We start from the raw sequence: 15,318 nt of genomic DNA on the forward strand, positions 1-15,318 counted from the left end.
TCCTCTTTGTTACCATTGACTGGCTGGCCTATTCTCCCATCTATGCCTTATATCTAACTTCCTGTCAGTGCTGCTGCATCTGGCTTCGTCTGTGGGTGGCTGGGACTGACTCAAGTATCAGGTTTATAAGACAAGCACTTTTAACTGCTGAACCAGCTCTCTGGTCCATGTTATTTCTGTGATACACTTAAATAGTTTTTAAATTTTAGAATTTTATTTTATTTTTGGATTCAGGATCTAGCTTTGCAACCTCATCTGGGTTTGGAACTTGTAACTCTCCTGCCTCAGCTTGTGTAGTATTGACTTGGGGAGTAGGTTATAGGTTAGTAGCAGAACATTTAACATGCGGGAGGCCCTGGGTCTGTACCTCAGCAGCTCACACACACACAGTGAAAACAAGCGAAGAGGGTTATTCCTTCTTGCCTGTGCTGTTCGTTTTACACAGGGATTTGCTGTGTCGACCAGCGATTGAAGCTGAGATACTCCTGCCTCAGCCTATTGAGTTCTGGGGCTATAGATGTGTTACCCACAGAGCTCTGCACTGGAGACAGTTTTTTAAAGATTTATTTATTTATCATATATAAGTACACTGTAGCTGTCTTCACACACACCAGAAGAGGGCGTCAGATCCCATCACAGATGGTTGGGAGCCACCATGTGGTTGCTGGGAATTGAACTCAGAACCTCTGGAAGAGCAGTCAGTGCTCTTTAACTGCTGAGCCATCTCTCCACTCCTCACTGTAGACATTTTTGTTCTGTGACCCTTAACTTTTTTTTCTTTTTTCTGAGACAGGGGGTTCTCTGTGTAACCCTGGCTGTCCTGGAACTCACTCTGTAAACCAGGCTAGCCCAGGCTAGCTTCCAACTCAGAAATCCGCCTGCCTCAGCCTCCCAAGTGCTGGTATTAAAGGTGTGTGCCACCACCACCCGGCGACGACCCTCAACTTGTTTTTTTTTTTTGGTTTTGGTTTTGGTTTTGGTTTTTTCAAGACAGGGTTTCTCTGTATAGCCCTGGCTGTCCTGGAACTCACTTTGTAGACCAGGCTGACCTCGAACTCAAAAATCCGCCTGCCTCTGCCTCCCGAGTGCTGGGATTAAAGGTGTGCGCCACCACGCCCGGCTGACCCTCAACTTTTGATGAGCATATTTCTGTATCTCTCAAACATACATAATTTTTTCATATTTATATTATACTATTCTGTAACTTAATCCCTGCTAATTTGTACACCTGAAACTGCTCTGTTCATAAAAAGAAACCCATAGAATATTTTGTGCTGATTGTAGAACAGGTCTATAATTCCCTCTTACTGGACTGTAACAGGCATAAAGCTTTTGCTATTGAATATCAAGCTCACATCAACATCTTTGTAATTAAATTTTAATTTCTTTTCCTTAGGATAGAAGTGGAATTACTGGTCAAAGGGTATGTATCTTTTTATGTCTTTCTGAGTAGCTGGCAGCTATGTGAGTGGTGGTATTTCCAGGCTAGTGTGCCTCCCTAGGGCTGTGCACTGGAGTCATTGGGGGTTTTGCACTTGCCCAGATGCCCAGGATCAGCCAGCTCCCAAAGGGAGAGGGTCTGAGTTCATGGATCTGGAATATACCGAGAGTTTACAGTTTTGAAAGACTATAAGGATATGTGAGTGTCCTGGGAACTGAATTCTGGTCCTCTAGATGAGCGGCGTGTGCTCTTTACCCCTGAGCCATTTCAGCAGCCCGGGACTGTAGGTTTTAGAAGCTTTTTCCTCCCAAGAGATTTTATACGCAGCCATTTGATTAGGTGAAAGTAGTAGTAGTAAGCTATTTTAATGATAATTTTCTTCTGAAAAAATTTTCAGGCATTCAGATCTGGGAGAAGTGGCCCCAGAAGTAAAACCTTCAGACAGCCAAACATCTGTGGCAATTGCAGGTAAAATTAGACCTGGGCCCATTTTGAAATAGATCGGTTTCTTCTGTCTGTTGGGATTTTATACTGTGACTTGGCTGGGGATTGTGAACCTCTAAATTAAGCTTCAGACTTTTCTTTTTCTTTCTATAAAAGGATTATTCTACCTCAGCTTCTTTTGATAAGAAACTATAAGTTGTACAAATACTAGATCTTTATTTGAGACATAAATACATACTATGCAAATATTTTATCCCATCTCCTTACATGTGTGTGTGTGAGTGAGTGTGTCAGTGTGTGTGAGTATGTGAGTGTGTGTGTGAGTGTCTATGTGTAAGTGTGAGTGTATGTGTGACTATGTGTGTGAGTGTGTGTGTCTGTGTGTCTATATCTGAGTGTGTTTGTGTGAGAGTGTGTGTGTGAATGTGTGTTGAGTGTGTGTGTCTGTGAGTGAGTGTGTCTGTGTGTGTCTATGTCTGTGTGTGTCTGAGTGTGTGTTCGTGTGAGAGTGTGTGTGTGTGTGAATGTGTGTTGAGTGTGTGTGTCTGTGTGAGTGAGTGTGTGTGTCTGTGTGTGTGTGAGTGTGTGTGTGGTGGTGGTGGTGGTGTTTTAGCTACTGCTGGAACTCAGATCCAGGGCCTCAGTCATCACAGTAAGTACTGTACTATTGAGATACGCCCCTAGCCCTGTGTTCAGGTTTTTTCCTTTTGTCTTTTTCTTTAAAAAAGGCTCTGACTGGCTTGTCGGTCAGGCTGGCTTCAAACTCACAGCAATCTGGCTTCTGCTTCCCAGTGCTAGGAGTAAAGTTATGGGCCGCCATGCCTGACTGTTTTCACGTTTTTGGTTTTGTCGTTTGATGCACAATGCTATACCCTTGCTTTGTCAGCTGTTTAGTATCACATCTAAGAAACTAGAACGAAGTCCAAGGCTATGAAGATTTACTCACATGTCTTCTAAGAGTTTCATGATTTTTAGTTCTTACATTTAGATTGTCCATTTTAAGTTAGTTTCTTGTAGATGGTGTGAAATAGTGGGGACCCAGCGCTAACAGTCTTTTTTTTTTTTTTTCGAGACAAGGTTTCCCTGTGTAGCCCTGGCTGTCCTGGAACTCACTCTGTAGACCAGGCTGGCCTCGAACTCAGAAATCTGCCTGCCTCTGCCTCCCAAGTGCTGGAATTAAAGGCGTGAGCCACCACTCTCGGCCAGCGCTAACAGTCTTGAGGTGTACATGGGAGACAGCCAGTTAGTGCTCAGCAACAGTAGTCTACCTCTGGATGGAAAACTAGCAAGTGGGTGTTGGGCGCTGGGATAATGAGGAGGGAAAGATCACTCGGTGGGAATGCTTTAATGCTCCACCTTGAGTTCTCCCACAAAGGCCTGTAACAAGTCTCACAGCATGTGACTTCCACAGTGGAGTGTGGGCTTGTCACTGAGTCACAGTTACAGCCTCTCTCACTGTTTTGTTTTTTAAGACCTGTGTTGTTAAGTTGTCCATATTGGTCTGGAACTCTGTGTGAGCTCGCCAGTCCTTGAGCTTGCTGCCTTCCTGATAAGCAGCCTGGGAGCAGGGACGTGTGCCTTCTACCTGTCTCTGAAAGCTTACCAACCCTGTGCAGCACTGCACATCTGCTGTCCCCACACTCAGGGGGCAGAGGCAAAGGGAGTCTGTGAGGTCAAGGCCGTCTTCACCTGCATAGCAAGTTCTAGGACAGCCAGAGCGACACAGACCTTGTTGTAAACAACAACAAACAAAATGCTATGCATGCGTGTTTTGCCTGTGTGTGTGTTTGTACACGACGTGTGCACAGTGCCCACAGAGGCCAGGCCAGAGGAGGGCACTGGGTCCTTGTAATTGGGGCCACCACACAGGTGTTAGGAGTTGCACCTAAGTCTTCTCTGCAAAAATGTCTGGTGCTCTTGACCTCTGAGTGACCTCTCCAGCCCCTGTAACTGGCTCTGATTTTCTTCTCTGCTCATTTTTTCTCTTTACACTGCACTTTAAATTCTTAGGGAAATTTTTTTTCTTCTAGTATCTTACTTTCACTTTGAGTGATATTATTTTTTTTGTGTGTTTGTTTGTTTGGGTGGTTTGTTTTTTTCGAGACAGGGTTTCTCTGTGTAGCCCTGGCTGACCTGGAACTCACTTCACTCTATAGACCAGGCTGGCCTCAGACTCAGAGATCTGCCTGCCTCTGCCTCCCGAGTGCTGGGATTAAAGGCGTGCGCCACCACTGCCTAGCCAGAAAAAACAGTTTTAAATGTTAGGTTTATCCCAGGACTTGGGAGGCAGAAGCAGGCAGATCGCTGTGAGTTCAAGGCCAGCCTGGTATTCCAGCCAATGCTATGTAGAGAAAGCCTGTCACAAACAAACAAAACTGAATTGTGAGGAAATTATAAGGTTGATTAAATAAAAAAATATTAGAGCCGTAGCTATATTTCCAGCCTTTGTTTTTGTTTAAACTTAGCTCATTCCAAGATCTAACCTGAATATTTCAGCGATACTCAACTATAGTAGCAACAGTCAACAAAAGTCACGGTCAATTCGGACTTCTTCACAGACAGGTTCTACCTTGCCGATGAGGTGAAACCCCGTGTCCTTTCTTTCTAGATTTGGAATGGAGAGAAATGGAAGGAGATGACTGCGGGTTCCATTATGGAGGTAGGGGCTCCGGGACTTAGTCACACTGAGCTGCGGGTTCCATTGTGGAGGTAGGGGCTCCGGGACTTAGTCACACTGAGCTGCGGGTTCCATTGTGGAGGTAAGGGCTCAGGACTTAGTTAGTCACACTGAGCTGCGGGTTCCATTGTGGAGGTAGGGGCTCCAGGACTTAGTCACACTGGGCTGCGGGTTCCATTGTGGAGGTAGGGGCTCCGGGACTTAGACACACTGGGCTGCGGGTTCCATTGTGGAGGTAGGGGCTCAGGACTTAGTCACACTGGGCTGCGGGTTCCGTTGTGGAGGTAGGGGCTCAGGACTTAGTCACACTGGGCTGCGGGTTCCATTGTGGAGGTAAGGGCTCAGGACTTAGTCACACTGGGCTGGGGAAGGGGGGTGCAGATGAGAAGTGAAAGTCACTAGGACCCAACGGTTTTATATTTTATATTGTTAGGATTTCTACTTAATTCATTTCCTATCATCCAGACACACACTATTAGATTAATCTCCTTTATTTTCCTTGCTTTTTCTCATAGATGGTACAAACGAGGCTCAGGACAATGACTTCCCCACAGGTACTCATTTTCTCTTTGCTTTCCAGCTTTCCATTCTATGGGAGGAGAGGACCCTATCGGTGGCTAGTTCTCATTGACTCTAGAATCCTCTTGTCTATCACCCCTTTATGAGCTACTAATAATGTTGCTAAAAACAAAACCGCCTGGGGAACTTCCTAACTAGAAAGTAACCAAGGTTTCCTTTAACTTACCTACACCGTCAGCATGTGTCTTTGTAGGTGGGGCTTCTGCAGGTGTCTTGTCTTTAAGGAGCTCCTAAAGTTATTCTAATGTCCAGCTGGCTACATTTAGAAACACTAGCAATAGCTTCCTTTGCATATTGGCAAACTTGAACCCAGAGCTGCTGAGTGGTCTCCTAAGGGCCAAGTGTATGTATGAGTAAATATATAGAATGTGGTTTTCCCAAGTTGCTTTGATGAATCATGCTACTTAAGCAATAATGGTTGCTGTATATCCCTGGCTTCAGGGAAACGCAAGTCATGTAGAACTTCTGACATTCACAGTGCAGTCTTCTGGTTTTATTTATTCCTATAGTACATTTATTTGGGGCTGGAGAGCTGGCCCAGTGCTGAGCACTTGTCGCTTCTGCAAAGGACCTGGGTTTGCTGTCCAGCCACCTAAGCTCTCTGTTGTCATTCTAGTTCCAGACGAATACTGTGCCCTCTTCTGGCTTCTTTGGGCACTGTGTGCATATAGTACACACACACACACACACACAGACATGCATGTGCACACACAAAAAACCAGCCATACACATAAAAACAAAAAATTTAAAAATTACATTAAAAAAAAACTTACTTTATGTATTTGTGTGCACATGTGCAGGTGTATAGAAATCAGAGGGCAATTTGAAATTTTATTTTCTAATACCATGTAGGTACAAGGATCAAACTCAGGTCATCAAGTTTGGAGGCAATTGGTTTTAACTGCTTCACCATACCACCTGGCCAGTTCTGTTTTTAAAACAAATTCACAGCCCCTTTGTAACTTCTCAAGTGGGCCTTCAGTCACATTGCTGACACGATGGCTCAGGGGTAAGATTGCGAGCTGCCAAGGCTGATGACCAAAGCTGCATCATTGGGACTCCCTTAGTTTGTCTCTCATCTCTATACATAGTCTATGGCTCATGCATGCAAATAAACTTAGAATTCTGAGCCCTAAAGTTCATGCTATGGGACACTCGTGGTGTTGTATGCCTGTCATCCCAAGGTAAAGGCAGGAAAGTTGAAAAGTTGAATCCATTCACAGGTTTGAGACAGGATGGTAACACCCTCATTCCTCCTCCCATCTTGAAAGATTAAAAACAAAAGAGCTAGGGGTATCACTCTGGTGAGACGCTGCCTCGCATGCGGGCTGCATCGCTGTGCTGCCAGGCACATCCATGCTTATACTGACACTGATAGCATAGCAGGCCAGTCCCCGGAGCTTACAACTTGATAAGCTTCTTCTATAATCAAGCATCTGCTTATGAAAGTTTGCATTATAAATATCTCAATCATTCAGCGTCTGCAGAACCTCGGTGACACCAAAAGCTTATTGTCACCGCTTTAGTCAGGGTTCTCTAGAGTAACAGAGCTTAGTGAGACTGTGTGTGTATGTGCCTGCATGTACGTGTGCTCGGCACACACATGTCTGTCTGTAGTTGTTCAGTCCATGAGGCTGGAGGTCTTCAGTATATGTTGGAATTCTCAAGAAGTAAGTCCTAATGCCAGTGAAGGAACGGATTTGTTGGCAAGGGGAGAGCAAGCAAGCAGGCAGACAGCAAAACCTTCCTTTTCCATGTCCTTACAAAGGCTTCCAGCAGAAGCTGTGGCCCACATTGGAGGTGTGTCTTCCCAACTCATGAGATCTGGGTTAAAGGTGTCTTTTTCCACCTCAGAGATCTGGATTAGAAATGGATCTTTCCACTTCAAATGAAGCAAAAAGCCCTTATAGTTGTACCCTCCATTTTTGGGTGTTAGTTAATTCCAGTTGTAGTCAAGTTGACAACCAAGAATAATAATCACAGTGCCTAAAAGACAAGTATTAGAGAGGGAGTGGTGGCTTACATATATAGTCCTAACAATTTTGAGGCCAGCTTGAGCTACATAATGAAGCTGTCTTCAAAATATCAGGAGCTTCAGGCCGGAGAGATGGCTTAGTGGTTAAGAGCACCAACTGCTCTTCCAGAGGTCCTGAGTTCAATTCCCAGCAACCACATGGTGGCTCACAACCATCTGTAATGGGATTCAATGCCCTCTTCTGGTGTGTTTGAAGATAGTGACAGTGTCCTCACATATATAAAAGAAATAAAATGTTTAGAAAAGATATCAAGTGTTTGCTGGGTGTGGTGGTGCACCCCTAACACAGATGGATCTGTAATTTGAGGCTGTCCTGGTGTACATAGATTAAGAATAGCCAGCGCTACAGAGTGAGATCCAGGAGAGCCAGGTCTGCATAAAGCAACCTGTCTTAAAAAAACAAACAAAAAAATTCGGGCGTGGTGGCGCACGCCTTTAATCCCAGCACTCAGGAGGCAGAGGCAGGCGGATTTCTGAGTTCAAGGCCAGCCTGGTCTACAAGGTGAGTTCCAGGACAGCCAGGGTTATACAGAGAAACCCTGTCTTGGAAAAAAACAAAAATAAATAAATAAAATAAAATAATAAGGGCTGGAGAGATGGCTCAGTGGTTAAGAGCACTGGCTGTTCTTCCAGAGGTTCTGAGTTCAATTTCCAGTAACCACATGGTGGCTCACAACCATCTGTAATGAGATCTTATGTCTTCTCGTGTGTCAGAAGATAGTGACAGTGTACTCAGATATAAAGTAAATAAATAAATCTTTAAAAAATAAAATAAGTTAAATATATTTACTATATCTTAATATATAAATAAGGGTGAAGATATTGCCTAATGGTAGAGCTTTTGCAGGCATGCAGAGGGTGCCCCATCTTCAGCACCAGAAAAATCCCAATTCACAACAGAAGCCAGAGTCCTGCATTACTAGTCTTGGATTTGCAAACTGTCGCCAAGATATGGTTACTATTTTTTTTAACAGTCTCCAGTTTCTTGACAAATATAAAAGAACACTTACCAGACAACCCAGAAAGTGAAGAGTGATTGTACCCCCATGGGAATTTCCTTTTGACATTTTTTCCCTCCAGGTTTTGAGGCAGGCTTTTGCTATGTCTTGTGTTGATCTTGAATTTATAGCCATCTAGCACCTGATTGCCAGAATTACAGCTTGCTCCGCCATGCTCTCCAGATTCCTGATTGGGCTGGAGTGTGAGGCCATGTGACCTGGGCTGAGGTCTGAGAAGTGGTGTTTGCACACAGCACCTGGGAACACATGCTGCTGCTCTCTCTAGTTATTTAAGGTCCAGTTTAGGCTTAGGTAGTGCGGAGTCTAGAAAAACTAGAAACCACGGCTTCTACATGAACTCTCTTGATCTTAAATGTAACTCCTAAATTTTCCTTTTTTTCTGTCTTAGCTATGGTTTTACAGTGAGATCCTGGCAGACCTGGAATGCCCTGTGAAGACTAGGCTAGCCTTGAATTCATAAGCGAATTCTGCCTATGTTTCCCCAGTGCTGGGTTTAAAGGCGTGTATCACCATGCCTGGCTGTAGATTTATTTTTCATGTTACTCATGTGTATGGGTGTGTGTATGCAGAGGCTGCGGGGTTCCCTGGAGTTGGACTTCGTAGCAGTGGGAGCTCCCTGACAAGGGCGCCGGGAACTGACTGCTCCTTTGGAAGAGTAGTATGTGCTTTTAACTACCGACTCATTTAGCCAGCCCGCCCTTTCCCTTTGTATTTTTTTGTTTGTTTGTTTGTTTTGGTTTTCGAGACAGGGTTTCTCTGTATAGCTCTGTCTGTCCTGGAACTCAGAAATCCCCCTGCCTCTGCCTCCCAAGTGCTGGGATTAAAGGCGTGCGCCACCACGCCTGGCTTCCCTCTCTGTATTTAATGGCTCACATAGGTTAGTTAGGCAGTGCAATTGAGACAGGATTTACCCTTTGCCCAGCATATCCGGGGCCCCTTGCACCTGCATCCTGTTCTCAGGAATGTCCTCTCCCAACCCTTCTCTGCAGGCTCTTCCTCTCCAGCTCTGCTCTGGCACTGACTTGAGAATGAAGGCTAAACATTTTTTGTGTTTCTGTTTTGTTTTGTTCTGTTTTGTTTTGTTTTTTATACAGTGGAGAGAAGCAGGTTTCAGGAGATGCTGTCCCTGTTGGGACTGGAGACATACCAGGTACAGAAGCTCACCCTCCAGGACTCCCTGCAGATCAGTTTTGACAGCATGAAGAACTGGGCTCCTCAGGTTCCCAAGGACCTTCCCTGGCATTTCCTCAGGAAGCTGCAGGCACTCAACGCCGAAGCCAGGAACACCACCATGGTGCTGGACGTGCCTCCAGAGGCCTGGCCTGCAGAGAAGGAGAGCCAGGCAGAGGAGGAGATGATGTACTGGGACCCAGCGGAGGACGTCGCTGCTGACATCTACTCTTTCTCAGAGCTGCCCATGCCTGATACGCCTGTGAACCCCCTGGATCTCCTCTGTGCCCTCCTGCTGTCTTCAGACACCTTTCTGCAGCAGGAGGTCTTGCTGAAGATGTCCCTCTGTCAGTTCGCACTCCCACTTGTGTTGCCCGATTCTGAAAACCACTGCCACACCTTTCTGCTCTGGGCCCTGCGGGGTGTCGTGCGGACGTGGTGGTTCCAGCCCCTCCGCAGCCTGGGGAGTTTCCGAGAAGACAGTGTGGTCCTGTCCAGGGTGCCCACGTTTGCCTTCGTGCGCATGGATGTCAGCAGCAACTCCAAGTCCCAGCTGCTCAATGCCGTCCTCAGCCCGGCCCGCCGCCAGTGGGACTGCTTCTGGCATCGGGACCTCAATTTAGGCACTAATCCTCGAGAGATCTCAGATGGGTTAGTAGAGATCTCCTGGTTTTTCCCCAGTGGTAAGGAGGACCTGGATGTTTTCCCAGAGCCCATGGCCTTTCTGAACTTGAGAGGTGACATTGGGTCTCACTGGCTGCAGTTCAAGCTCTTGACAGAAGTCTCCTCTGCTGTGTTTATTTTGACTGACAACATCAGCAAGAAGGAATACAAACTGCTGTACTCCATGAAGGAGTCAACCACAAAGTACTACTTCATCCTGAGTCCCTACCGAGGGAAACGGAACACGAACCTGCGCTTCCTCAACAGGCTGATCCCCGTGTTGAAGATAGACCACTCTCACGTCCTGGTGAAGGTCAGCAGTACTGACAGCGAGGGCTTCGTGAGGCGCATCCGAGCCATCATGTGCAGCGTGGCTCGCTCTCCCTGCAGGAGGGTGTCTGTGGAGGACATGGCACACGCAGCACGTAAGCTCGGCCTCAGAGTTGATGAGGACTTTGAGGAGTGTCAGAAGGCAAAGGACCGGATGGAGAAAATCCTCAGGAAGATCAAGGATGTGGACGCCTACAAGAGAGACGAGCTGCGGCTGCAGGGCGAGCCTGCGAGGAGGGCCGCCCAAGCTGAAAGAGAGTTCTGCCAGCTCCAGTGGGTCCCGGAGCCCCCAGAGAAGCACCGGGCTGAGCTGAGACGGCGCGTCCTTGAGCTCCGGGTGCAGCAGAATGGCCAGGAGCCCACCTCAGGGGTCCAGGAGTTCATCCTGGGAATAAGCAGCCCCTCCCCGAGTGAGAGGCAGTATTTCCTGAGATGGATGGAGTGGGGGTTGGCTCGACTTGGCCAGCCACGGCCAAGACAGCCTCCAGAGACCCTTCTCACCCTCAGACCAAAACTTGGTGGGCCCTCAGACTTGACGGAGCCACTCTGGCCTGAGCCCTTGGGAGTGGAGCACTTCCTACGGGAGATGGGCCAGTTCTATGAAGCGGAGAGCTGCCTGATCGAGGCAGGGAGGCTGCCCGCTGGCCAGAGGCGCTTTGCCCACTTCCCGGGTGTGGCTGTGGAACTGCTGCTGGGTGGGCTGCCCCTGGAGCTGGTCGATGGGGCTACCCTGAGCATCCCTGTTCGATGGGTCACTGGGCTTCTCAAGGAGCTGCATGCCCGCCTAGACAGGAGATCTCGGCTAGTGGTTCTCTCTGCCCTGGGGGTGCCGGGCACAGGGAAGTCTACACTCCTTAACACCATGTTTGGCCTGAAATTTGCCACTGGGAGGAGCTGTAGTCCCCGGGGGGCCTTCATGCAGCTCCTCCCTGTAGCTGAGGGCTTCAGTCAGGATCTGGGCTGTGACCAGATCCTGGTAATAGACTCTGGGGGTTTGATCAGTGGGGCCTTGGCCTCTGCTGGAGGCAGGTTTGAACTGGAGGCTTCCTTGGCCACACTGCTAATGGGGCTAAGTAATGTCACTGTGGTCAGTTTAGCTGAAACAAAGGACATCCCACCAGCTGTTCTTCATGCGTTTCTGAGGCTAGAAAAAATGGGGCACATGCCCAACTATCAGTTTGTGTACCAGAACCTTCATGACCTGCCTGTTCCCAGCCCCAAACCGAGAGACAGGAGGCAGCTCCTGGATCCGCCAAGCGACCTGAGCAGGGCTACCCACTTGGAAAAGCAGGGCGGCGGCTTCCGGACACTGGCGGGCCTGGCTGAGAGGCAGCACGTCTGGCACATCCCAGCCTTGTGGCATGGAGCGCCACCCATGGCCGCTGTGAGCTTGGGCTACAGTGAGGCCATTTTTGAATTGAAGAGATGCCTATTAGAAAACATCAGGAATGGCTTGTCCAACCAGAACCAAAACATCCAGCAGCTCATTGAGCGGCTGCGCAGGCTGTGACTGGTGTGAGGCCAGGCCTCCCGCTGTGGCCTGTGGTGACGACAGTAAGGCTGTGTCTGGCACCTGGGAGTTGCCTGGTGCTTGCTGCTCATGGAGTGAAGGCCAGTGACAGCCAGGGGTGACGGGGCTCCTCTTCACAGTGTTAAGAAGCAATCTCAGACTAGCTCAGAGACACCATCGAGAATAAGCCGAGGCCAGGGGTGGGGTGATAAGCCGTTAGTTGATCTCTGTTCCTTACCCATGACAAGGCTCCTGGCAGTCGGCCCTCTGGGTAGCTGCTCCTTCATTGGCCCCTGAAATTAGGGAACAGCCCCCTTAGTCACTGTAGCTGCTGGCAGACAGGGGTGTTTCAGGTTGTCCCAAGGAAGCAGACTCCACACAGGTCCTCTGTGGACCAGCCTGGAAGGTTTTGGTGATGTGCAGCAAAGTGTGAGGCACTGCCATGGCACTGTGCTCATGTACGGTGTATGACGCACTCTCTGACCCGTGCCCAGGAAGTGCTCGTCAGTTACCTACCCTTCTGTGGTCCAGCACTCTGTCATCCTTTCGCAGCACCTCACGGCACATTGTCACGTGTGTTTCCTGTCTGCCCCTAGACTGTGAGTTGCTTGAGGGCAGGGCCTAAGCACCATACAGCTCTGGGTCCCTAGGACCTGGCACACATAGGCGCTTAATAAATGTTTGTTGAATTAATGAGTTGAATGTATACTCAAATGATAGTAGTGTGCAGGTTCTGCCTCTCCACGCCTTCATTGTCCTCGTGCTCAGGACAGCAGCCTCTGCCTGAAGAGGGCCTGGGGAACAGTGGAAATGGTACCTTCATGGTGACTTCAGCAGGGTAGTCATTACCCAATTTTGTGGTTGCTGGAGGGAAATGCTAGCCTGCAGCACCTGCACAGCAGGTCGTGAGAGGGTCTGCTATCCATGCTAGAGTCCTCCCCAGCATTCTGAAAAGTGCAGCAATGGAGCCACTGTTTGAGAGTTACTTGGTCAGGGACCTCAGGCTCTCTGCCGTTATCTTCAGCTGGATCAGTCACTTCAGTCAGTTTCAGAGCCCTGCTCCACCTACATCTACACCTACGAGTTTCTACCTAACTGTGTCTTGCTGCTGAGGTCTTGGGCTTTCCTTTCATCTATGTTTTTTGTCCTGAGAGAAGTCAGGCTGTGGCCTGAGAGCCTCTCCTGTGTCTTGTCCTTTTACTAGATTCAGCAGAGGTGCCCTTGGTCCAGGGTACGTGTGCGCTCTCTGATCTGGAACCCTTTCTTGAACCAAGACCCTCTGGTCTCCTCTGCTGGCCTGGCTCCCTGGGTCTCCCAGGATGACCACGAGGTGCCCTGGTGATCTGCTGGTCGGGTGGTCTGGCCGTGTGCGGGTGAGAAAAGCAATCCTGAAACTTTGCAGGATCTCTGATCTGCCTAACGTTAAAATAACTTACAACACGCTGATTCAGGTAGAAATAACAAAACATTTTTTTCCATTTAAAAATTTTCATTTTTGCCAGCTGGACATGTTGGTGCACACCTTTAATTCCAGCACTAAGGAGGCAGAGACTGGTGTCTCTGGATGTTCAAAGCCAAGCAGGTCTAGGATAGCCAGAGCTACATAATAGACCCTGTCTAAAAATACACAAACAAAACAAAACCTTCCTTTTCCCACTTCTCATGGAGCTGGAGAAACTTCCCTGGCACCCCCCCCCACACACACACACACACGGCTTTTCACCTCCCATTTTCCTAGCTCCAAGTTCAAGCACAGGGAATACCTCTTACGAATTGTTGTGAATAGGGGGTCCTGTAAGTGGGTACAGACACTTGCAGCAAAGCATAACAACTTGAATTTGATCTCTGGAACTCACCTAAAACCGGAAGGAAACCGTTCCCATAGAGTTGTGCACTGACTCCACTCGTGCCATGCCACTGTCCCCCATGTACACACACTGTAAGCACACCTGCTAATAGGAAAGGAGGGCACTTGCTTTCAGAGTCCCTCCTACTCCGGAGAGCTCAAGAATTGCTTTTAACCATACTTAAAAATTGTTTTATGCTGTCCCGAAAATCTGAGACAAAGAAGACAAGATTCATGATAGCTTAGAAATGGATTCTTCATACTGGGAATGGTGGTGTACAGCTGTGCTATCAGGACTTGAGAGATGGAGGATCCAAAAGTTCAGGGTCAGTCTGGGTATATAGCAAGACCCCCATCTCCAAGAAGATAAAAAGTTCTTTTTTTCATGAGGTTTGTCCACCACCCCGAAATAAAATTCAGTCTGTATTCCTAAAATTTAGATACATGCAGAAAATTTGTAATTTTATAACTTTGATCACAGTTTCCAGGGGACACAGATTATAGGACAGAGTGTGGTGGCACATAGCTATATTCTGAGCATCTGGGACGCTGAGCAAAGAGAATAGTTCCAGGCCAGCTTGGGCTGCACAGCGAGACCCTGTCTAGACATACCAAAATCACTCTGGAGGCAGAGGCAGTAGGTAGATCCCTGAGTCCTAGTAGGCCAGTCTGATCTACATAGTTGGAGCTCCAGACCCTTCCTCAAGACAACCAAATAGCAACTGAATACGTTATTCCATATGTCATCAGGACCCATCTGGTTTATGTATCAAACTTTGGCAACAGACCAGTCTTAGAAGTCGTGGAGACTCCTGGGAACAGGGCATTTTGGGAAAGTTCTGTGACTGTTTTAGAGTCAAGCTGAAACCACTGACACTCAGACATAGGAACATTCTGAGCTGGCCACTTCCAGGAAGTAGCATGCATGCTCACCTGCCCACACTGAGCTAGGTGACTTCCAGGAAGTAGCGTGCATGCTCACCTGCCCACACTGAGCTAGGTGACTTCCAGGAAGTAGCGTGCATGCTCACCTTGCCCGTTTGAAGGGCTGCTGTTTCTAGCCCAAGGATTTCAGGGCTGCTCTTGGCAACCAAACTTGTACAGTTGGAGTCAGTGTGAGTTTCAGTACTCAGCAGTGGGCTGTTCAGCCTTTGTAATTGCCCTTGGCTCTGATGTCAGGAGAGCATTCTCAGGTCCCCAGAGCTGAAGCTAACTGCAATGTGCCTGATACCAGGTACTTAGCCCATTTTTCTCTCCACAGGAGGAATGAAGCAGGAGGCTGCACAGGCTGCCTGTGGAGCTCCATTCTGCTTTAACCTGTAGGGTTCAGCAGTTGACTACCCAGGGAAAGCACTCGGGTAATTCTTGGGTGCTAGATGGATTTACAGAGTCAAAGTGTCAATCCCCCTGAGTTGATTTAAGTCAGCTGTAAAGAGAACCAAAGGGCTGGATTTGATGGTACATTTGGGAGACCAAGTGATCCTTAGTTAGAGACCACGTGGGGCTGTAATCTGGAGACTGGGAAAAACAACAGAAGCTGTTTCACCCTTCCTGGATTCTAGTAATTCCCAGGAAATACTTGTTTTCTCGGCTTTTGCACAAAG

At 48.0% G+C, this 15,318-nt stretch overlaps 1 protein-coding gene across 3 annotated transcripts in view; it reads left to right on the forward strand.

The window, feature by feature from the left end:
• Positions 1-12,561, forward strand: part of Urgcp (upregulator of cell proliferation) — a 45,506-nt gene extending 32,945 nt beyond the window's left edge. For all 3 annotated transcript variants that reach the window (XM_085829126.1, XM_021178472.2, XM_021178471.3), the window contains 5 exons: positions 1,397-1,423; positions 1,839-1,909; positions 4,494-4,544; positions 5,078-5,116; positions 9,290-12,561. In XM_085829126.1, the coding sequence (XP_085685252.1) occupies positions 4,511-4,544; positions 5,078-5,116; positions 9,290-11,868 (2,652 nt within the window). In that variant the 5' untranslated portion in view covers positions 1,397-1,423; positions 1,839-1,909; positions 4,494-4,510 and the 3' untranslated portion in view covers positions 11,869-12,561. The remainder of the gene's footprint in view (positions 1-1,396; positions 1,424-1,838; positions 1,910-4,493; positions 4,545-5,077; positions 5,117-9,289) is intronic.
• The last annotated feature ends 2,757 nt before the right edge of the window (positions 12,562-15,318 follow it).

This window comes from Mus caroli, unplaced genomic scaffold (genome assembly GCF_978045245.1).
Source record: "Mus caroli unplaced genomic scaffold, Mus_caroli_1 scaffold_13, whole genome shotgun sequence".
NCBI classification, from domain to species: domain Eukaryota; kingdom Metazoa; phylum Chordata; class Mammalia; order Rodentia; family Muridae; genus Mus; species Mus caroli.